The following is a 25073-nucleotide window of genomic DNA, read 5'->3' on the forward strand; positions in this document are numbered from 1 at the left end:
ATTGGTGTGTTGTCTATGGAGCACCAGAAATAGAGTCGAATAGGAAACTTGCCAAACTCTCAATCAAACTCTGGCAAGAAACTTCTCATGCAAAAACACGGGCCAACTGAGGACACACAAGTGACTTATCAAGGCTTAGGGACTATTTCCGTCTGAATGCATGTCAGTCTGCCAAAAACAATCATTTTTAAAATATATATTTGTCGCAAAGGTACGTCGAAAAGCCTGGATTAACGCTGTTTATATTCATTTAGGGGAGTCTTCTGTAGATAGAGATTCAGCATCTGTATTTTTTTTACTTGTCACCTTAAAGGTAGCAGAGTCGTCGAAAAATGATGTTGTAATAACGTCACTTTTATTGACTGACACAGGAAGAACCGTAGAGGTTTTTGAACATATTGTTGTTATTGACGATATTGGTTCGTGAGGCCCTGCGTGTCAGCCCTGCCACATCCAGGGCTGAATGCAGGCGGTGGCACATCTGAAAGTCGATGGTACTCATTTTGACCCTTCTGTCTGGCTCCCCTTCTATTTATACGTCCGGATATGGCAAGCAGACACCGAGGAGGTATCAAATATTTGCAATACAGCAAATTAAAAGGGCCTCAAAGAGCTACCTGTGAGGTATCTCTCCACACGTCTCCCACTGACGGGCATTTTAGGGGGAACTTCTTTACCCCTTCTCAACCATTTTATCTGATTTTCTTCTAGGTTAAAAAAAATTTAACGGGATAGACACGAGATCTTCTGTTCACCACCGCATCTGACGACTCTGATGTAAATGAGTTCTGTTTGGAAAATCTTAATCTCGATTCTATTTAATGGTGAAACAGGATTCGCTGCTAATCCTCTTGAAGCTTTGCAGAATAATTTCCTGACCTATTATTAATCAATTTAAATTGGGTGCCGGGTTGTTATGCGAGATCAAACGTAAAGATGCCATGTTATCTTTATTAAAACCAGTCAATAATCACAGAGTAGAAACCCCAATATTTATTAGAGTGATAACTTTTATATTCTTTGACTCATCCATGAAAAAAATTTATTAACTTTTTCATTCTTAATGTGAGGCTCTATGATTTAAATCTTCCTGGTCAAAGACATATCACGCTGGAAATTTACTGGATTTTTAAGATACTTTAATTAACTAACCGCAGCCTTTTTATTGACTTTTAAAAGCAATAGAAAAAGGTAATTCATCCGCAGTACAACCTAATATACTGCAGCTGTCTCCGTTAAATTAAAACCTTTAAAAACTGTGATTTACACACCTCTACACATATCTGTGAGGTCGCAGCTTCAACCCCCTTTTCAGATACACACTCGTAAAGAGCATAGAGGCCTCAGCCCATCGCTCCGGTGGTCACTAACCTGGAAGTACTTTGGCCCACTTCACCATGCGCACCATCTGCTTTCCGGCCAGGCGGTTGAGGCTGGACAGCAGGTGGTCGGTGGTGTCGGGCTGTGTGTTGTCGTAGCCAGAGTACACCTCCTCGGGCTCGATCAGCTCCAACACGCTGCAGATGGAGGGCGGCAGAAAAGGCGTGACCACCCCGGGCCCGTGGGGCACCAGGGCATTGGCAGCGCTGGCGTTCAGCTCCTTCTCTGAGGACAGGTAACCGCCTCCAGCGCCACCTGTGGCAGTTTGGCCGTCCTTGGAGCCCGGCAGGTCCTCGCTGACTCCCTTCAGCTTCCCCAACTTTTTGGACTTTCGTGCTGTGGGGAACAGAATCGGCTCTAATTAACACATCAGTGACTTCTTACAGTCATTATCAGACAGATAATGCAGAGGTTGTAACTGTTAGGAGGTGGATCCGTGTGTTTCTTGACCGAAGTCCAGCAGAATCAGGAGTAAACAATACAAACACATACTGTAGGTCCATCTACTGCAGTCCTGCAATAATCACAATAGACCTCCCTTTATGAATATTGCATGAACTGTATTCCAATATACAGAATGATGTTTCTGTTACTTAGCCACTGATATAAATGGGGATGGACAAAATAACAGAAACACACAACACAACTCAGCAGCACCATAATCTCAAAAACGACCATGAGGATGAATCAACATCTCCATAAAACCGGCTCAATAAAGAGTGAAGATAAGATTCATTGCAGGACTGTCGCATTAGACTGTGCAGTAAATGTAGTAGAACCTAATAAACCATCCACTGGGTTTACATGTTGATAATCCTTCATGCAATTCAAAGTAAAAATCAACTCAGTTGTTCTGTTGCACGATGTAACTTGAACTTTAACAGCTCCTGTGCTGAAGTGGTATTTTCTCACCCTGCTGTTATTTGCACTGGTTTTTATCAAACTGTGATGCATGAAATGATTTTTTTCTCCTACAATTAGATTCAATGCTAACTTAGCGTTGGTGGTTGCAGTCACACATTTTCCACATATTTCCTAAGCAATGAAAAATATTTTTACTCTTTGACGATTGGACGTCTGTCAGCCCTCTCCGCTCGTCTCCATGTCTTTATTAGATGTGAACAGCTCGTTACACGGCCGCGACTCAAACCCTCAGACACACTCACTGACAACTTCCAGTATTTACTGATGACTTGTGGTGATCTGCTGCTTGTCAACACGTCATAAAGTTTTTACTCAACAGACATGCGTTGACTTCAAGGTGTTTTTTTTTCTGGGTTTAATGTGTATGAGTTAGAAATGATCTGCTGGGAGGAACGCTGTATCTCGGGCCGGGGTCCGGTTCACACTAAGATTTGTATAGCTGATGTCTAATGGGGTTTTCAAAGTATTTTTTAAGCATCACTCCCCTCTGTGCTTGGAGCATGTTTGGAGTCAATGAGTCAATAATTTGAGAAACATCTGTCTGACTGTGGCTCGCGTATCTTGAGAACCGTTCATCTTATGGTCTTCGCACGTGTCCTGTGTATTGTAAAGGACCCAAGGAAGTAAAGTGTCAAATTTGGTGCGATTTGGACACTAATACGTTCAATATTCATCAAATTTGACAGAACAGACAACCAGAGCTCTGTAGCGGCGGCGGCTGGGACTCACCACAGGCCCAACTATATAGTTTGTAGTTGCAGAATACATTAGTTCGACATGAATGATTGACACAGGACCGCCTCGTCAACTTGTCTTTGTGGTGTTAACTCTTCTGCTCAGCTACATGGCCGCTGCACATCTGCAGACCTCTCTGCCACACATCTGCAGACGCCACCTCGACTCTGCTGCTGTTCATGCAGCACGTCACAGGACCCACCTTCACCCATCATACAGACTCCTGCTCCCCTGTGACGAGTCTATTTCAAACCTGTCTCCTCTGTGCATGAGCATTATGAGTGTTTTAGAGGGCAGCGATGACAAAGCAGAAAAAATTACCCCGTTCACTCAATAATGAATCAATTTAATACTGCTACTACAATAATATTGTCTTGTTGCTTGGGATTTACACAGTCACACTTTCACATGTGTCCTTTAGTGCTTTTCTGGGATTGATTTTCCTATTCATTTGTGTAATATTGTATTATTTCATTGTTTCCCCCGCATGTTAACGTTTAAAGACACAGTCACGGAACCACAGGAAAAGATGATCCTCACCTCTCACGTTTTATAGTTGACTAGTTTTGCCCTCATTCTGTGCAGTTCATTTTTAGTGCCCACATTTGTGGTGTAATTTATTTGATTGCTGACAATCTTACTGCTGTTCTAGATCCTTTCAAAATAAATTCATTTCATTCTGCTGCTATAATTGCAGTCCTCCCTCTTTCGGGTCCTTCTCACAGGGTGGCTGTCAGGAGGTAAAGCAAGTAGTCTGCTAATGAGAAGGTCGGGGGTTCGATTCCTGAACAACAAATTACCCCTGACTGCTGTACCGGTAGTGTGTGAATTGGATGTATGTTTAATGGACAAAGTGCTAGATATAGAAGCACTGATGAATGTGTGTGAACGGGTGAATGTGAACTGCAATGTAAAAACGCTGAGTGGCCGTTAACACTAGGACAGCTCCTAGTTTCCATGTCACCTCACAAATATTTCTATTTTTAAGAAATATCCTATTAGGGTTTCTCTCTGTGCATAATAACACGTCTTTTATTATTCTCCTGTTACTAGAAGCTTTTTTCCAGCAGCCATTTTCTGAACTGCCGCAAGGTTGATGAAGGACTCGAGCCATGGAGAGCTTTGAGCCAGGGTGGGAGCTGTTGCTGTTTGGAGCCTGTAAAGCCCATTTAGATCTTTTATGTGATACTGGGCTATAAATAAACTTTATTTGAGATGACAGCGGACAGTTCTACTGCGTTTCCAAGTGACAGTTTTCATAAACCAGTGCAGTACTTTAGATAAGGTCATATCAGGGGTGCTGTATTCTATACGGCTGATTTAGTGGATTTCTATGGGCATTCATTAATTATTCTTCACAGTGCAATAAGAAACATAACATGTTAACTTGTTAAGATTTCCTGATGGTCTGCACTGTGTTACTCTGTCCAGTTCCTTCAAGTAGAATTTGTAAATTTACTTTTTTTGTAATTAAAATCTCTCCCATGGTAAAATTTGAAGTATAACACACTACTTTTGTTTGCCTCAATATTTTATATATGTTAACCCTTCCCGGGTTCATCGTCTGGACTGAAGGCGTTAAAACGTGGGAACTAGCCGCGGGTCTTTTATTTATTTACTAACAAATAGCATAAACTGCACTTACAATACACTGCACACTTGTTACGTTCACAGTTTTAGTGCTAACTTCTCACTATCACACACCCACGTCTGCTACGCACACAACCCACACACCGAGCTAAAGCAGCTACGCTACTTGCGCAACAATATGCTGTCTCACATGTCTCACTTTACTACGGATCTTGCACGGAGATAACTAATCACAATGTAAGTTCCTTGTTTACTTGTATCTTGGCATTAAAGAAGAAAAGACTGTTAAAAAGTCATTTGTAATGCGAAGGTACAGTTTCCACACCCGTCTGTGCATGTGTGTAATAATCTGTGCAACATCGTATCATATGCTCGCAGAGGAGCTTTACGATCTCAATCGCCTGCAGCTAGCCATAGCTAGTCGCGCGTCTAGAGATCCCAGGATTATCCCCAATGTTTGTTTTTAATGTGTGTGTGTGTTTGTTTTGGAAGCTGCCCGCTCTGCTTGCCCGGGCTGGGGCCTTACCCAAGAAAATGACAGAAACGATACATGTGTCGGCGGGATATTAACCCAGATTCCAGAGACAATAGCCCACCGTGGCCACAAGAGGTCAGTAAATTACAGGATGAAGGCAACATATTAAATCGTGTATGGGACAGAACACTAATCTGAGATGTAAAGAGAGATTATCTTTTCCACTTCAATATTGTTCTTATAAATGTCTTGAACTTTAGCTTGAGCATTGTTTGCCTGGCTCGCGCTGACAGAACCTCACTGGAGCACGGTAGATCTACACCTACTGCCGATGCAGTGTAAATAATAGGCGCCCGTATATGAGAACACATATGTATGAGAACACATGCACACAAACATCCTATGACTCAGCTTCCCTGCGCCTCTTATGACTACAGCCAGAACCATTTTTCCATATCTACTTTCTTTTTTTAATAAGCAGGGCTGAGGCTGACTCAAATGTCAAATCTGAGACACGTGACTGAGCAAATCTGTAACGAGGGTGTGACTCCTCACCTCCGAGGTTCATCCCGGCCTGGAGACACTTCCGTACGCGGCACGCCGGACAGTTTTTCCTCCGGATCTTGTCGATGATGCAGTCGTTCCTCCCGGCGCACAGGTAGTTGTGCTGACCTGCGGAGGAGAAAACACAACGTCAGTTTAATGGTGAAGACATGCACGAACCGTTTGAAGATTTTAAAGTGATAAAAAAAAAGGAGGAGAGAAACGAAGGCGATCGAGAATTCAACTTTCTACTTATTCCACCGTCGTAATGTAGGTCAACACAGAAACCAGTGGAATGTCCGAGATCTACATTTTAATGATTACCACTGAGAAAATGATTGAAATTGTGATTATTCCGCTCTCACATTGGACAATGCATGACTAACGGTGTATTATAGAGTATATGGCATGAGGGTATTAGAATTCTCTGGAATCAGGACACTGGCTGCAGCTAGACTTCTCCTGACAGTGATGCTAACATGGCGAGAATCCCTCCTGCCTCCTGCCTCCTGCCTAGCTCTCAGCTAAACCCAATGATCTCCCATTTCAGAGCGCTTCCTTCCGCTCCACTAGCTCTTCACTGTACAGCTCCTCTCCTCCTCCACTCTTCTCCTCCTCCTCGCCTGCATCTCTATCCCTCTTTTTTCCCTTTTTCCACACGTCCGCCAGCCTCAGAGTGCCATACGCCCACTCACAGACCGGCTCATGCTCGTGCACACATACAGTCATTCACTCGCTCGCTCTTATATACATACACATTCGCATGCACACACACACACACATACATGCACACACAGCCAAAGCTGCTCCACTTGACAATTTTAAATAAAACTGCAAATGTTGTATTTGCTTCCACAAACAAATGCACAAGGGACACACAACCCAGCTGGAGAGTTATATAGTGAGGTATAGTGATCCCAGTGACCCTGGTGTATGGATTTCTTCTATTAGGGTTGGTGTTAAAATTGTCTAACTGTACATACATGTTGGCTTTTGCGCATGTTCGCATGTCAGTGCAATCGATCTTGTGTCTTCCAACATGTTCATCCTCTAATATTTGACCCTTTAGGGAGATTTCTGGCGCAGACTTTTCCCGTGTTGTCGAGAGTAAGCTCGTGCATCGTGTTTCCCTGCAGTTTGCTCCCACACGTACGTTCTGTGCATCGGGCTTTGTTGCATCCACGGTACAGTATTTGTGTTTGTGCAGCACTGAGCAGAAGTTGTTTTCTGAGCTAGCAGGAGTAGTGCGCAGTGTGTCTGTCTGGCTGCTGCCAAAAGCCAAGGAACCGAGCTGCAGGAGGAGAGGCAGCAGCTGTAGCCCCACCACTATTTCTGGCTAAATCACATGACCGTTACATAAGCCCATTTTTCTTGCTCTAAAAAACAGTAAACTGCGACACAGGAAACACAACGCAGCCATCCCCTTCCCCACCCCACCCCCCCTCGTGCACGCACACACACACACTCTCACTTGGATAGGCCCGGACCAAATGGCTATTTCGAAAAAAAAAAACTCTGGAGCTTTCCTGTCAACTGTTTTGCTCGTTCCCTTGAATCTTGTTAATAATTGTTGGAGTGAAATTCACTTTATGAGACAGCCGAACTCAGTGGTGTGTGTGTGTGTGTGTGTGTGTGTGTGTGTGTGTGTGTGTGTGTGTGTGTGTGTGTGTGTGTGTGTGTAACTGTGTGTGTGTAACTGTGTGTGTATCTGAAGGGGGAGAGAAGTTGTTTATTAATGCACCCGTGTGTGTGTGTGTGTGTGTGTGTGTGTGTGTGTGTGTGTGTGTGTGTGTGTGTGTGTGTATGTATGTGCTCACATGGACTCACACTGCGTGTTTACCCCTGAATATGTGCATGTGCTTATCAACCTGGCGCGTGGCGGCCTTACTGATGAACGTCACTTTTTCAGTGTTACCTGGGAAAATGTAACTTTCCTTTTCACCCAAAAATACATCAGTCTGGTTTTTACTATAAAAATAAGTCAATAATGCCAAATCTTGTCAGGATATTTTCATATAAGATTCCTCAGATTGTGTGAATTGTGTGAATTGTATGCACAGGCCTTTACACTGCAGATATGTTAACATAGCATGAGCATCATCGCATGTTCCTGAACTCACATTCTGTGCATGGCAACCCTCTGAGCTCTTTAATGGAGTCCACTCACGTCTACATTGAGCTAATGATCTCACAAACTGGCAACAACCCGCTGAGTTGTCTCTGTTGTCTGTCAGCCCCAGCATACATCAGTTAGGAGGGAATTCTTCAGAGAGGGAAATACTCTTTTCCTGCGGGGACCCCCACTTAAAGGAGAGCGGTCTGCCCTGCGGCCCCGCTGGTACTGCCACAAATATGGTGCATGTGCTTCCCAGACGACACACAGACGGACCGCAGGCGTTTTAACCTGACATATTTAAATATCCACCACACAGTGATCAGACCCTCGCTGCCCCACATCAACAATCCCACTGTCACTCTCTGAAAAGGCATTTGGCAGAGGAAACACATTTCTTCATTATGAACCAGCACTGGACACAGAAGATGGAATATAACTAAAAGGACGAGCTGAAATCTGTGCCCGTCTCATGGATTAACGCCATTTAATTATCCACCAGCGTCGCATTTGGTGAATTCTCTGATCTCGCCATTCATTGGTATTTATGCAAACCGAAATTACATAACCAAAAATATCCAGACAACCGAAAGTCCGGCCTCTCTGCGATGTAATTGTTGTAAACACTGTGCCAGCAATATGCAAATGACTGCCTTGCGAAGGCTCGGCCACGCCTGTGCTCTGGACGACACACAAACAGCTGTGCTGGATGGAAATCCACTCAATTAAGTTTCCCTGTCTGGATCATTATAACGAGAGGCTGCAGGAGATCAAATAGGATGTAAATAGAAGCTGTTATTTTTGCTTCCTAATGTCTTCACTTCTATAATAATAATGTTCGGTGTCGCAAACAGTCGTCCTGTGCATTTCACACTTCATTTATTTGTACTATACATAATGTATGTAGTCATTGTTTGGCATTTAGTTGTTAGTGGCTGTACTATTGTGTTTGAATTAATCTCAGGTATAAAAGCAGACAGCTGTGGTAGCGTTTATAAATCTATCTTACAATACTCTCATATACAATTAATTATAACACTGATAAGACATTAAAATATGAGTCTATACAACAACCAGTGAAGTTACAGCTATAGAGGTCAAAGACATATTTGACCTTTTCCAACTGAGAGAACACAGGCAACAAAAACATGCTCCTCCATATGTCCTTACTCATCAAAACATATAATTATGTGTATTAAAACTACATTAAAGTATGTGAAATAATTTCTTGAATACCTTTGACACACTTTTAGAAGGAAAACAATGTGGAGTATTTCTGTTGGTAAAGTACCGTCTGCGTAACTTGTTGTTTCCTATCTGCTAATAATACATTCTCCAGGCATCTGATCTGCACATTTACAGTCTACTGAGGTTAAAACACTCTCCCACTACTGTAACAGATCAATCATCAGTGCAGACTCTGATTAAACCCTGAAGATCGGCACCGTTTTCCTCAATTGAACACAAACGGTTTAACCCACTTCTTTTTCTTTTTTTTTCTAGGATGGAGGTCAGATTATTTCCACCGGAGATCCGTCCGGCCAACAGGTCGGCCGGGGTCAGGGGAAGTGAGGGAACGGAGGAAGGAGTGTGTGCATGTGAGTGATTGATATCATCACACGCACCAAACAAACCTGTTACTGTTAAAAAGAGGCTGCACAGGCTACGAAATCCCAGCTGTGTACAGCACTGGAATTATTAAGTATTTAAGTCATCGATGGGGCCACAAATGATTATGTATTTTTTAAAGTATGAATGTAAAAGGCACACACACACACACACACTGTAACAGTAAATTAATCTAGGTTGCATTAGAAAGAGACCCCTCCTCACGCTGCAGTCTCCAACCTAAATGCCTATTAGCAATGTGGGTCACACACATGCTTACAGTAAGCTTTGCAGATTTAATTTCTATCTACAGTGAGTGCATGTGCATGTGTGTGTATAGCATAGCGAGCTTCAGCCTGCGATTGTGTTTAAATGTTGTGCACAGTTTTTACTGATCAAAGTGCATCTGATGTGAGACATGTGCTGAGGAGCTGGGATCAGGGCAACACTGTTCAACGGCTGCTCTCCCGCCTTTTGTTACACGAGCCTCACATGCACATGCACACACACACACACACACACACACACACACACACACACACACACACACACACACACACACACACACACACACACACACACACGTCCAAGCATTTACTCCGCCTCTATTCCTCCAACCTACTCTGCGCACGATGTGATTGGCCGGCCGGGTTGCCAGTCAAAGCAGGAGCAGCGCGAGACGTGTCCTCGGGTGACCTCTCCCACAGAGGCAGCCCTGGAAGAACAGGTTTTCAGATTGACGCGAACGCCATGGCAACCGCGGCCCAGTCACTTTGAAGAGCAGAGTGAGGCCACGACAAGGTTGACTAATGACTTTGGAAACCTCTCCGTTCAATAAGAGACCAGTGAAAACGCAGCTAGCGAGCTAAAAGGAGCGCCTGGTATTATTACAAAGAGCAGACATGCCAAGCCACTGATGACATGTGAATAATAAGCTGGCGCTCGGCTCTTCAAATGCGCTGCACATGGAGTCGTTTATTGAGTGCAGCTGTGTTGTATCAACAGAAGAGTCTTTAGTGGATTCAGGGGAGAAGCACATAACTGCATGTATGCAGCATGGAGCTATTTCCACTTCTCATTAGAGACGATAAAACATATTTATGAAGTTTGTGGCTCAGGAGAAGAACTGGTATATATCATCAGAGCTTCAAAATTAGCTGCGTGTTTGCATTTGAGTCGACAGTAGCTACACAACAGCACAACTTCACACACGTTGTTGTCACTCTTCCGTGTTTGTTCAATATACGATGACATCTAAAAATGTGAATGTCACGTAGAAGAAAGTGGACTGAGACCAAGATTATTGTGTACTCCCCCCACAACCTTCAAAAGATAAGTGGTGTAGATAATGATTGGATGGATGGATGGATGGATGGATGGATGGATGGATACACAACTTTGACCTGAGCAGTGACTGGCCCCTATTAAACGCACCACACCCATAGTTAACTTAAAACTATTCTGAACACATGCACATAAAAACCACATAAACGCATTCAGAACATTAACACAACATTATTAAAATAACGACCAACACAGCCATGTTTATAGGACAGTAAACAGAGCGGCAGGCTCGACCGATCAAGATAATACTGTTATTATTATAAGATGAAGTGCATATAGGAGGAGCAGGTAGACGAATACTTCTTCGATGGAAAAAAGTGTGTTTGCAGTAGCGTATACTCGGCAATTCATTTAATACGTCTACATTTTTTCCAGGGGACCGTGGTGATAAAGTTTATAGTGTACAGTTGGCTGTGCCTTCTGGTAGATATGACGAGAATTAAGTGGAATGAATATTCACCCACTTGAGGAGGACTGTAAGTGAACAGATTTGGAAAGTAAATGGCTCCCGTGGCCAAAAGCTTCTCCAAACAGATGGTCTGCACGTAAACGTTGAAATGTAGACTCCGAAGAAACGCTGTGCCAGGCTCCGGCGATGTAAAATAAAGCTACCTAGCAGTGACTTGGAGTGGGGTGTGGGGTGTGTGTGTGTGTGGGGGGGGGGGGGGGGGGGGGATCAGACCCTCCACAGTCGGAGGACTCCATCCGATTTGTTGATGACTGCAGAATGCTAACTAGCTCTGTAGTAAAGGGCTGTGAGCCAGTTAGTCGTCTAATGAGCTACAGCCGACCGAAAAGTTGTGTCCCCCGAGGCAGGCGGTGCCAGAAGAAATTAAGCATGGGCTGGATTATTCCCCTTGTACAGATGCCCACTCTCTGCAGTCTGCTTTTATATATCACACACTGAGTCGAAGTTTTTAACTTTGAGAGAAAAGAGGGAGGGGGAGGGAGGAGGAAATACTGGTGGAGGGGAGGAGTAATACGTCTCCTCACGTCCCGACTTACACATCTCAGGGGCTCGCTGCTGACACATCACTTTCCATCCCTCTCTCCCCTGTCTTGCTCCCCTCTCCCCGCTCCTCCTCTCTTTATCTCTCTGTCTGCATCTGACTTTTTCTTTGTCCTTCCTCCTCTCCCCCCTCCTCCCTCGCTGTATCTGTTTCACTGTCCTCTATCTCTCTTCACTTTGCAAAATCCTCCTCTCACTATTTTCATCCCTCGCCTCCCGTCCACCCTTGCCTCTCTCTGTTTTTCACCTCGGCAGGAGCCGTGGAGGTGAGGGTCGAGCAAGGTAACGGCTCGCTCTGCACACCGGAGGAAGAGCGCACGTGTCACGCGCGCAGCCTTAATGGCATGAAAACACTGTACTGGCCGCTTGTGTTAGGCTTTTTGTTGCGGCTGTTTGGTTGTTTGCATAATCAAGAGGAAGAGTGAGATTTCATTGAGGTATAAACAAGTAAAGCTGCGTTAGATTTGAATGATACTACACAGTGAATGAGTCAGGGTGATTATACTGTATATCATATGAGAGGCAGGGTTTCAGCAGTTTAACCATCAGGAGTTTTCCAGAGCGTCGCCTGAACGCCCCTCACACAAAGTCACATCCTCAGCGCCGGCCACCAGCTCTCTGCCGGGGGCCTCGCTTCAAGCAAGAACAACGGCGCGTCTGATTTGATAACCCCGGACACATAATCTGGTTTCTGGTCTCCACAATGATGGTGTGTAAATATCATCAAATTGAGGCCATGATTTCATTGGGGGGGGAACGGGTCCAATTCCAATTCAATGGTCAAGAAAAACATCTAGAGCTGGCCCATGTAGTCGCTGGCTGGCGGGTTTGTTTCTGCTCTGGCTCCATAAAGAGTGTGTTTTGCATTCAAACATTCATCTAAATGAGTTAGACGCACGCCTCGGGCAGCAGCCGGAAAATGAAAAGCACATTATGGTGCAGCTGATTTTCCCGCAGCTAAATATAACATAAATGGCGGCTGCAGGAGAATTACCTTCTGAATGTTGTTGTTTTTTTTTTCTCCTGATGTGCCACTTAACTTGGTCACAGTCTATAAATGTGATGCTGCAGGTAATCATCTTCGGGGAATGATAAATATGCAAAGGATATATTGAGATTGAGCAGTAGTAGTTAAAGTGTCGTGCAAATTAAACCAGCTTCAACTGTTTGATTAATAATTCTGCCGAAATATATCAGCGCTGTGGCGAAGGGAACAAGAACAAGCTGCTCCAGTGGTTTCCACCAATGCTTCAGCGTTTAAAAAACTGTTGTTGTATTTACACACATGTTCTCGCAGACATTTCCCCAGTTGGAAGAGCTGGAAGCTTTCACCACAAACTTAAACTTGCTTTGGCATAAGGTTCTTCCCCCTGAACCACTGTTAATGAATTGAGCAAAACGTCTGCCAACAGCTCTGGAAGAGGCTGCAGTTGTCAGTGAAGATGATGTTGTTTGAAATCATTTGATACTCACTCAACCCACTGTGAGTATTAATTTTGGCGTAATGTGATTTGAATCTCGCTGAATGACAGAATAACTCTGGCCCAGCGGCTGACAGACATGAGACTAATGTTTAAATGTTTAAAACAACAACTGAACGTCACTTTTCATCTGAAGAATAAAAATGTTTGTAGCATTTAGAGAATAAACAGAACACAAGGAAATTAGGCAACAAATTCACCAAATCTCACGACATCAACCCGCTGCGAGTACAGAAAACCTGCAGAAAGCTGATGTTTATTTTGGTTCTAACACCCAGATTGCATGATTATGATTCTACAGGATATTTGGACATTGCAATAATTCTTAGCATGTGCGTAATTCTTGTTTCCGCCAAAAGAAAAACATTGGTTGTGTTGTAACAGGGAACAACTTGCAGCTTTTCTCTATTTGCTTGTGTTCTCTGTGTTTGCAGTGCAGCCTGCGCGCTGTGGATTTGTCTTGTGTCTTGTTTACTCACAGCCTCCACGTCTCGTCGAAGTGGCGATGATGTTTTTTTTCTGAACGTGCAGTGCGTTACGTCCACTCATTAGAAAAGAAAACTAAACAGTGAATCCTGTTTGAACGAGGGTTAATGCCGTACCTTCCACTGCTCTTTTGAAGAAGACTTTGCAGCTGCCGCACGTGACGACGCCGTAGTGGCATCCCGACGCCTCGTCCCCGCAAACCAGGCACACTTTGACCGTGGACGACGGCTGCCTCAGCGGCGAACTGAAACGACAAAACACACACATTTTTTAGTTTTTTTTTACCAAACACAAAGAATTTTCAAAAGTCAACAACACAGCCAGGGAGGGCAGAGTGTCCCCTGTCTCCCCCTCCCCCCCCCCCGTGTTACAGCCTGATACACGCTGTGAAACATTCTCTGGTTTTTTTTTATGAGCCTCAGTACAGTAGCAGCGCAATGTGGCCAGCCGTAAAGATGTCTGCCAACCAGGAGATATTTTCAGCTTCACCAGGCTCCACAGACATGACCGTGAGAGAAATATGGAGGAGATCATTTGAATTCAATAAGCACATTGACGTAGAGCGCCCTCCAAATCGAAGTAGAACCTAAAATACTGGCATTAGAAACGTGAGGTTAAACGTTTGTTAATAATGCAAAGGTGAGAATCGTCCGAGCTGTCATGATTTACTCTGAGCCGTAACCAACGGGCAGCAGAAAGGACAAGTGTCTGCTGTTTACTCTGGCATCGTCATCATCTCCTCCTCCTTTCACCACTGACTGGTTTCTACAGTGACCATTACAGCTCTGGATGTACAGTACGTTCCTACTCATGCAGCACTTAATGAGAGAATCAGGTACGGTTCACTTCTTTCTGGAAACGCAACCGTGCATGTGGGGTCAGGTTAATGAGTGTTAAAGGTCAAAAAGAATAAACCATGTCTTTGTCTAATTATGAACTCAAGAGTTAAGATTTAACTACGACACAAAAAGACACACAAAACATTGATGATACGACCGAAAACCAGTTTAACCTTGACGATGATAATACGTTTGTTCTGTTGTAATAACAGAGTGATCAGTTGAATACCTGTTGTGTTGCTGTATTTCTGGTTTCATTGCTTGTTTTTGTCAGGACAATCGTTTTAATTAGCAAACACTAGGTTATCAAAACGCTATTTTGATAACGTGGTTTATTGTGCGTAAACCACGGGCAGATGCATTATCAATATTTAGAGCACGGCCCTGAAATTAACAGGTCAACTGCAAATGTTTGTGTCTCTGAGATATGTGCGTCAGTGTTTATGATGGCCGATGAATCAAATCACGTCATCGAAATGTCAAAGATACGCTTGACGTCATCAAAAAATAATCATCTAATAACAACCACAAATAATCTCTCGTGAGAAGTGGCTACTGAGTGATAGCTAATGGCTTTAAACCACTGGAACCAGGCCCAGGTTCATTAGTAATGTTGGAGTGTTGGTTCATGCCAGGTATCGTGAGGTATCTCGTTTTTTCCGAGAAGCAAACCCACAATCGGACTTTCCGTCTTTCTGTTTCCTGTGCATGGAAACCACTTGACCGCTCCGACTCGGAGAAGGAATCACCCGCTCCTGGCTGCAGAGGCTGCTGTTGCTCAGCAAACTTTCCATCGTGTCTCTTTAAGCTTTTTAGGATTTATGTCCAGTGCGCGCCCCGAGGACACTGCGACCAAATCTATCTCTCAAACCCACACTCAAGTTAATGGAGATGTAAAGCAAAAGAAGGGCAGAGCGGGACATTGGAACGAGAAGAAGAGAAAAAAGAAAAAAAAATGGAACAGGCCACGAAATACAGTTCAGTGTGAAGCCTGACGTGGTTTTGATGATTGCACAGAACAAGTTTGCAGTGTGGAGGAGGACACATGACATGTCACTTAGTGGTGTGAACAAATAGGCTCATTATGTTTGGGTGTGCCATTTATTTATGCTACTTGCACATGGAATGACACAGAATCAGTTGCCTCTCACATGTCAGAAAAACGTACATTTACATTTAGAGCCGACTCGAAGATGTGTGCGTGTACATCAACAAAAATCAGGGCGTACGTATTAACATTTTTGCTAAAAACGTGCGCGCAAACAAAAAGAACACGACGTGTCGACGGGTACAGAGACAGAACACCTTGTATCAAAACATTAAAAGTGGCCTCAGCTTCCCCCTCTTTTCTGTGCTAATTACCTCGCTCCCATCTCAATCAATAACACGCAAGGTGATTGTCTGGTTAACATTCTCCTTACATCCTTCATCAAACCAGCTGCCAAGCGTTCCCTCTCTCTGCCGCCGCCTCCGTGTCTCTGTGCCTCGCTCGCTCGCTCTCATGCACACACATTTCCTCCAGGGGACTTGCTGGAAAGGGGTACAGCAGCGGCACACTCAGATACAATCAGGACCACTGATCTAATTCCCTCTTGTCCATCTACACACACATTCAATTTGTTAGGACGCTTAGAGGAGTCTCTGGTGAGGTGTTTGTCTGACTGGATCTTTCTGGCACCGGGCCCCGCGGTTTCATTTAATGCGAGCACCAGCGTGTGTGTATGTGTGTGTGTGTGTGTGTCAAGAAGGTGTGTTTATTGTGTTTGGCGTGTTAATCTACTAAATATTCTCCTATGCATTGTCCTATTCACACCAGCACAAATAGGTTATACCAACCAAGCCAAGAAAAACAGCCCTGGAAAGTTTACGGCCAAGAACAACTCAGTGTAAAGCTTTAATACCGAGGCAGCGGTAAACCCTTTAACAGTGCTGCACATTAAAACCTTGTCGCTGTGTACCAGTGGGCCTGCCTGCCCGTCCACCAACAAGGTGACTTCCCCTCCCTCAGAGGAGTATATAGGTCATTCACTCTCTCTGCTTATGAAACCAGAGCAGACGGGCCAGGCTGCAGTGACTGTGCACCAATGGCTGCCAGTCGCCCTAAACTAAACACAAGCGAACAGACATCATTATCAAAATCCTGCTGGTTCAGCACAGATATTCCCCTTATTAGCTTGTCAGCTGGCGCTACGTGCAAAAATTATTTTGCAAATATGTTCTAATGAGGTTGAAAGACAAATTCTAATTCAGAATCGGGACACTGTGTAAGCTGTGTGCGTTTTGAACCCACTGTACAAAAGGACACATTAAAATGAATTTCCTTTTTTTTGCTCCGCTTGCTCTTATTTCCATGGCTTGAAATATTCTCCCGGTCGTAATTCATGCCTGTTTCAGTGATGGCTGAAATGATAATGCACGGCTGCAAGTTACATCTTGTTAAGACCGGCAGTTCAAACTGTAAATACCTGCCTACAGTACCAAGTGTCACCTTTCATCACACGCTGAAAACACAGAGCCGCAGAGCACAAGAAGCACATTTGCATTAAGAGATATTGCTGACAGATGCTTTTTTTAAGTGTGCAATATATTATTATATATTATTAATGCAAACATTGTTGTTCTGCTTAAGACTTAAAGACGACTTTCTTTTAATGCATTTCTCTCTCTGAGCAACACTGAGTAATGCATGATTGAACTAGCAGGTTCGAAGACTTCTTTCTTGGTTTACACCAAATAACACAATTAATCAGCTACAGTGGTTCGAATCCCAGTTCTGCCAGTGTCTTACTGTGTGGAGATTGTGGGTCAGGTTGATTGGAGACTCTAAACTGGCTGTAGCTGTTAATGTGAGCGTGTAACTCAAATGTTATTTTTGATGATATACATTATATAGTCCGAACTTGCTTTTATTGTTGTCTTTGCTTATGTATGCATTAGTCTTTAAATCTGGATGTTTGTTTCAGTGGCGGATCTTGGATTTATTCTAAATCAGGGGCCACAAAGGGGCCACAGTTTACACAGAGGCGCCAATTCTAAATGAGAAACATCCAGGCTCAACTCCTGATCCAGTATGATGCACATTTAATCCATACTGTATATAGCTATGAGCAAAGCCACACATTATTGTATGTATTTTGAAACATTTAAATCTGATCATCCCCTGGTTTATTAACTAATTTTAATTCATTTTTAATATCCTATGTTTTGTGACTCACTTTGCTTTTTATTTGATTACTTTGAAAGGTGGTATATAAATAAAATTTGACTGATTGATATGCAAAAAACAATATAATAATATCCCTGCAAATGTCTCCACAGTAATAGCTGACTGTTCTCGAAAAAAGTTTTTGCATTTACAGTTCGAGGCGACTTCTGTGAACAGGGTCTGTGGCTTTTCTTCCTGACCCCTGTCTCCTCTATTTCTGGGTCCAGTCTCAGACGAACTCAATGGGACTGACTGCTCAGATCAAAGGTTTCATTCTTCGCTCCAGTTGTTGCTTTTTTTCCTTCCTACAGAAAACCCCAGGGCAGCGGTTTCATTGTTTTCAGTGTCCTTTCATCTTTAAAGATAACACGCAAAGCTAACAACTAGATTTAGTCGCTGTTTATTTCCCATGAGGACGCAGATGAGTGCGGGTACACAATCCCCGATTCTTCCCACCGAAATGTACAAGCTGAGAAATTTGTATCTCCGTCCGACTTTCCCGGCTCCGTGGCCCGACGTGCTGCTTTCGGGGAAGGTATTAATGAAATGACAAAGTGGAGAGGGAAATGTGAGAGCTTGTGCAGCCAGACGAGGCCCACTGTGCCCTCCAAAGATGTTTGAGGACAAACCGCAGGACAGATGTTGGGGCTCAAATTGGCCTCTTGCTTTTCTACGACTAATTCGGATGTCACACTGGGAGCATTTTCCGAATGGTTCAAATATCTCCGCCCTCTCTCAGCTGCGGAAGGAATGCTAAATCAGCCGGCGATAAGACCAGAAGGGTTATTTAAACCAAAGATTTATCAGAATCAGGAAACACTGCACTTGTATCACAGTCAATTGAAGCTGCTCTCTCTCTCTCTCTCTCTCTCTCTCTCTCTCTTAATCCTTTGACTATAAACAGGCCAATGTGGGTCACAGGGAAAGGTCAGAAGTCATCAGACTGTGGCATAACTACAACAGTCAGTTGCCATAGGAACAGAGCGTGAAGTTGAAGAAAACTGATGAATTAGCGAAACAAAGGAAGTCGGGGCGGGGGGGGGGGGGTAGCTGGTAGCTATTCCGAGGTTATCGAGATAACATCATTATAGGTGAATAATGGGCCGTGAGATGTCTGTATGATGGAGGACAGCGGGGCCCACGTGGTACGACTGAACCCTGTGACCCGCATAAGTACATTAGTATGACAGAGTCTGTGTGCGAGCAGCTGAGGCACCGTATAGATACGGTTTATTTTCTCCTAAGAGAAAAACAATGTCCTCATCATGCGGCGTCCAGCACAGTTGGCCCTACACACATCTGTGTGCTTTAGTGTGCTGTATTTACACTGCTGTAGAGCTGCTCGCTGTAAAGATAAGTGTGTGTGTGTGTGTGTGCGTCTGTGTGTGTGTGTGTGTGCGCGAGTAGGCACACTGGCTCGTTCATTCTAGAGGCTGTTATCACACGGATAGTTCAGACAAGTACCACAGCCTCCCTGAACCTGCCCTTCATAAAAGAGAAGCATCCTTGACTCTGGGGGGGAAAAAACAGAGCTTCCACGGTACAGTACCTCTCCACAGTCTGGCCTACAATATTTATGTAATACACACCTTGGTATGCTGAGAAAAACGAAAGAAAAAAAACCCTCAAAGCTTGACCAGCTCAAAGAATATTTATGTAACGCACAAGTTGGCATGTTGGGGAAGGTAAAGGTAGATTAGTTTAAGCGAGAGATCGACGCAGACACAGACGGAGGGAGAGAGGGAGAAAGAGGACAAAATGGCTTACATAACCATGAGCAGACAGTATAAACATTAGGTTGACACCCACTCACCGCCTCTCAAAGGGAGAGAGGTCTTATGGGTAGTGTTAGAGAGCCACCGGGGATTTATTTTTCCTGGTGAAGGTGACCCTGGCATTGGGAAGAGTACCTGAGCATACAGAAATATGAGATTTCCTCTTTGGCAGCTTTGTGTTACACTTGTGTTAAGGTTAGCCTATAATCAACCCTGCCTGGCTGTCTCAAATGGCTGTGAAAAAAAAGTACAAGCTTAAAAACAATTTTTGCATTCAGGTTTTACACAGTCCGGAGTGAACAAATGGTCATTTGCCTTCAAACGTTCGTAATTTGCTCCTGTTCTTCTTTTCTGGTATCGAAGCAAAGGGGCAAATGAGGCGTCCCCGCCATCAAAGTAAATGCATTTCACCACAGAAATTACAAATTTGCCATCTGATGGAGTCTGGTGTCCCAGCTGCGATTGCATTCCTTGTTTTAAATTCCAAGCTGTTGTGTTGTCTCCCCTCCAAGGCTTATGCCGACAAACTTCAACTGACCTTCCCCATGACAGCGAATCATGATTATCTTTCTATAAATCCACTGTTTTCAGTGTAAACAAAAGAAGCGAGGCGAGTTGAGAAAAGCACGTACACGCTCGGCCCTCTTCAGGGAGCCGATGGAGGCCTATGTCTGTGGGCAGGTAAAGTATTATTCACATCTACACACAGTATTCAGCTTTTACTCAAAATGTCTGAAGCTGTACTGGTCTTATAAACACCTATAAACCTATCAACTTTGCTGTTTCTGTTTTCTTCCGGCAGCCGAATGGCTCAGGGGCTTTATGGAGACCCTTCAGGGCAGCAGGTGTGTGACTCAGGTGTTTATAACCAGCCGGAGCGGTTTGACCATCTTAACTTGACTAAATGAATCACCTGAGATGTGTTGGCTAAGCTGAAGCATGCAGGCACGAACCTCAGCAATGTGATGTGAGCATTGGTGTTGTTATAAGTTAATCGTGGTTGGAAACTCCCGTAATTCCAATGACAAAGTCATCAAGGGACCGATCACGTCCATACAGTGTAGAAATTAGACCAGGGCGTGCCAAAAGCTTCTTCTATGGTTTCTCTGCAGCGCATCATACTTGAGGTCTGTGCGGATGCTCATGTGCTATTTGACTGCTGGACTGCATCTTCTTCATGCTTTGCAAACTGCATACAAAAACTGAAGAAACTCAAATGCCGCCATATTAACATTCAGCTTTTTGCAAAAACAAGAAACATCGCCTATACAGTTTATGAGGTCAACACACCCACTCGTTCGTGTCTGACTATATGCAGTCCACAGAGTTAATTTACACACAAAGCATGAGCGAGGCCAAAGATGTGCGATACCACGAGGCACACTTTCGAAATAACATATCTGTACAAGGCTGAGAAGAAGGTTTATGGGGGCAACATCCCACAAGTTGGCTTGATTACTTCAACAACCTTTACAGATTTGTTGTCACTTCCCGGAAGAGATGGGAGAAACCAGCTCAAGATGTAGAGAAATGTTACAGCCTTGCATGATTTGTATGTAACACATAAGACACGTACAGAAAACAACACTACAACAGTCTTTACTGTTCTTAATTCATCCCCATAAAACAATCCTAGTATTCATTTATGCAGCTCTGTAGCAGCCTCGACAAATCTCCCAGACAAGTCCTGCAGCACAGTTTTAATCGACTGCACAAAAGTGCCTCGACTGCCTTCGGGAGCTGAAGTTCTCACGTGCCCCTCACACTGATCTCTTACTGATCCCCAAAGTTTCTGATTTTAGCGCAGAGTTTCCAAAAAATCCTTGGCTAAAAACAGCAGCGGCCAAAACAACAGCTGGGAACAGAATTCAGCTGACGTGTTTGAGAAATCCATTGTTGGGCATCGTGGGCTTGATTTCCAGGCCTGGGAATGAGAGAAACAATGCAAACAAGAGGCCGGCGTTCAACAGCAAATGTTCCAACACATGAGAAAACATGAAATACCAGTTCAGTGACTTAAACCACATTTCCCTCCTGAACATAAACCTACATGATGACAACAAAAGCAAGCATGGTAGTTGGCTCAAATCTAACTAAATAGACAAAAATGGAGTTTGTTTTCACCACCTTTGTGAGACATGGATCAAAATGTGCTCTAATCTAGCTTACTGCCACGAACGTCAACACGGACGGACCACATCAAAGCTACGCGGCTAACGCTGGTTTTGTTATAGACCCAAATCCTTTGATTTCAGTGGCATGGATGAACTCTGGACCTGGCCTCCCCCTCGTGTTCATATTTCAGCTCCATTTATTGCTTACTATGCTTTCTCACACCAACTCCATGCAATACCTCGCTCCTTACAAATGTGTCTGGTTGCCTGTGCAGCAGGTGACCTCCAATCTCAGCTTAGAGGCCCTAGGACAAATGAGAAAAACAAATCCCTGGAGACGGAGATTATCTTTCAGGGATCAGCCCTGACCTGAGCCACCTCCATGCCATACACTCCTTACCTCTGTTCTCCACTTTCTAGCAACAGTTAGCACACAGCCAACTCCTGGTTATACTTACCTGCTTAAGTAGAAGAAGGGTCTGGTCAATAAGATTAAGGTGTACAGGAGGTTAACAATGCTCTGACCTTACAAACCAAATAAACTAAGCTTGTGGGTCCAGAGAAATTAAACGTGCCAAAGAATATCTTATTCAAAAGGCGACCTTTTCCATTTCCATGTTATTCAAAAAGGCCTCACTCTGAATGTAGGTTAATGTACACTGACGCTGACACATGTTGCCAGCAACCCCACGCATTAGCTGTCACATGCGATTATCTTCAACACCCACCAGTCATTTACAATTCTGCTGGGACCAACATGGAGGAAGAGCAGGCTGGGATTCCAGTGTGAGCAAAGTGGGAATGCTGCACACACTAACCATGGTACATTAACATACTGAGTTAAGTAGCTAAGTTAGCTATAGGGCAGCCAAGTGGACCTGCCCAGGGTGTTTATTGTATGTACTGTATTGGTAATATATGGTATATAGTCAAGTGGCTCAATAAACTCACATGGAATGAAACCACAACCCCAAGAAGTGGGCTGTGCAGAGGAGCCAAAGCCAAGTCTGTGGCTGGCTGAGAGCCAGGTGGTTAGCACCACAGCAGCACATTCTGCATGTTCGCTCCAGAACTGCTGAGAGCTGCTCTCCAGTCAGCCTCTCTATAGTATTTGACAGGTTCAACAGCAGAAGAGCAGGCGTATCCCCAGCTAGAAGTCCTGCCTGCGCTCACCCACTTCGCTTAAAGTGCTGCTGACAGCGTCTATCAGGATCCAACCAATGAACAAAAACAAGTTGATGAAGTATCAACTTTGGAAATATGGACATTTAGAAGGTTTCTGCATCGGGTTTTTGCTCGTTTTATTTCACGAATCTGCACAACAATCCCAGAGGCAGATGCAAACAAAAATTGGTAAAAGCTAAGGGTGGACAGCTAAAAACTACATAAATATAAACATTTTCATATCATTTAATATCAATAGTTATCACGATAAATGTCACATTATTATTTCTTGTAAGTTTAAAGACCGATTTTTGCTCCTGAGTGAAAGTTGTGGTTTTAAACTCTTCCTCATGAGCAGAGAATGACAAACAGCAAAACATTTTACAAATCTGAGATCGATCAACTATGTGTTGTGTAGCAATACATCAATATAGAGAGAGAGAAAGATAAAGACAGTAACATTCTTAGAGATTAGTTCAGGTTATAACCACAAAACCATCTTATAGTGATGGAGTGTTGTCCAGTTTAATGCACGTCCACCCAGAGTTAACACAATGACTCGGTTCTACAGGACGATAACTGTGGTTTGTCCGGCAATTTGCTAAAAGGTTAACTTTAAGATTCTGACCTCACGAGTACAAAAGGTCCCACACATGCGTCACAAAATGCAAAAGAGAAAAAAGGTTAGAGGGCAAGGACACGCACAGGAACACGTACACACATCACAAAATGTCGGGCCAAACTAAATGTCTGTGCAATGACCTTTTTCAAATTCAGTGTGTTCACCTCCAAAGGATTACGGGCCCAGATGGCCACTGGATGAACAATGCAACACCTGCTGAGAGACATAGCGCAATTAAGTTCTCCTTAAAAAAAGAAAACTGCTGCGAAAAGGAAAAAACGCCAGTCCACACAACGATCTATCAAAATAACAGACGTATGTGCCGACTAATCTCAGCAAAGTTTAAATCCATTTCGCATCTTAAGTTAAATTCTGCTGTTTTAAGGACACGAGGGATATCAGTGGTTTTCATGTTGTCTTCTCACGTATGAGAAAAGGTCAAAAGAGCAGAAAAAACGATCCAGCCTAGTTTACGCTCGTCGTTCCTGTCCTTCATGTTGAGCTGCTACAATGGTTCAGGCCCCTCCCACCTTTTTTGAATTATCTTACTTTGTGTTAAGATGTTGTTTTAAACCAACCAGCTGAAGTGAAAAACAATACTGGACTAAACTGTAAAAGTTAGCCAGCTCTGAGTCACCTGAGCAGGTACCAACCCAACAAACCAGATCTTTTTCATTTCAGAGAAAACATATATCCCTTGTAAATTTGACCCGACTGGCTTTACGGAAAAGGAAATGAAACATAATAATATCAGTGTGTACTACCTTTTTGAAAATAGTTATGTTTTTCCCTACAAACCACGCGCTACAACAGTTTCCTGTTCTAAACAAGGGGTTAAAAAACACCACCAGTCATCGCAACCTTGGCTCAGGGGAGACTATGGCTGACTATTGATGTATATTTAATAGGGTGAAAGTTTCGCAGTGGTGCATGTGGCTGCCCTTTCACAGCGGGCGCCCATGTCACCTTTTGGGCCGGCAACTTCCAGGGATGTCAGCAGCGGTGACGCAGACGGGACGAGCACAGACAATAGAGGGTAACGAATGGAGTGAGAGAGGAGTAAACGAAAGGAAATATTTAAATTGAATTCTTTCTTCCACAGATACCGATTTATTTCTGTCAGGATTCAGACTTTTAGCACAAAAAGGATGATATGAATGCTTAAAAAAATGGATTTAACCAATTTGTTCATTAGCAGAACATCGATGGATAACTGTAATAACAGATTAATTGTTCTACCTAATTTGTTTTACAAACATTTGTAGTTTCTAACTGAGAGAATTTGTAATTTTTCTCCATCTCATATTAAAATCTAAATCCCTCTGGGCTTTTTAACTAAGCTTAGACAAAATAAGGAATTGACGAGCGTCCTGGTGGATTAGCGGTTAAGATGCGCATGATGGGAGCGCACCACCCGAGGCTCAATTCTGCCAAATACACACACACACACAGACAAATGTCACAGAGCTGCACTGAGCTGCGTTCAAGGATCTCAATCTCCCTGTGTTCCCTGTCTGTGTCTGAACTGAAAACTTTCAAATAAAATAAAATAATAAAGAAACAATGAATACAATACGATAAATAATGGGGTCTGGAAACTTGTGACAGGCATTTGACCTTGTTTATCGATTAGTATTAACTATATTAAAATAATTATCATTCATCA

The 25073-nt window shown here is 43.6% G+C and overlaps 1 protein-coding gene across 3 annotated transcripts in view; it reads right to left on the reverse strand.

The window, feature by feature from the left end:
- The window catches only part of nr3c2 (nuclear receptor subfamily 3, group C, member 2), a 73053-nt gene that overhangs the window by 19177 nt on the left and 28803 nt on the right, over positions 1-25073 (reverse strand). For all 3 annotated transcript variants that reach the window (XM_034601807.1, XM_034601797.1, XM_034601816.1), the window contains exons 3-5: positions 13805-13932; positions 5660-5776; positions 1372-1716 (exon numbers count right to left, since the gene is read on the reverse strand). In XM_034601807.1, the coding sequence (XP_034457698.1) occupies positions 1372-1716; positions 5660-5776; positions 13805-13932 (590 nt within the window). The remainder of the gene's footprint in view (positions 1-1371; positions 1717-5659; positions 5777-13804; positions 13933-25073) is intronic.

Source organism: Hippoglossus hippoglossus, chromosome 1, assembly GCF_009819705.1.
Source record: "Hippoglossus hippoglossus isolate fHipHip1 chromosome 1, fHipHip1.pri, whole genome shotgun sequence".
In the NCBI taxonomy this organism is placed as follows: domain Eukaryota; kingdom Metazoa; phylum Chordata; class Actinopteri; order Pleuronectiformes; family Pleuronectidae; genus Hippoglossus; species Hippoglossus hippoglossus.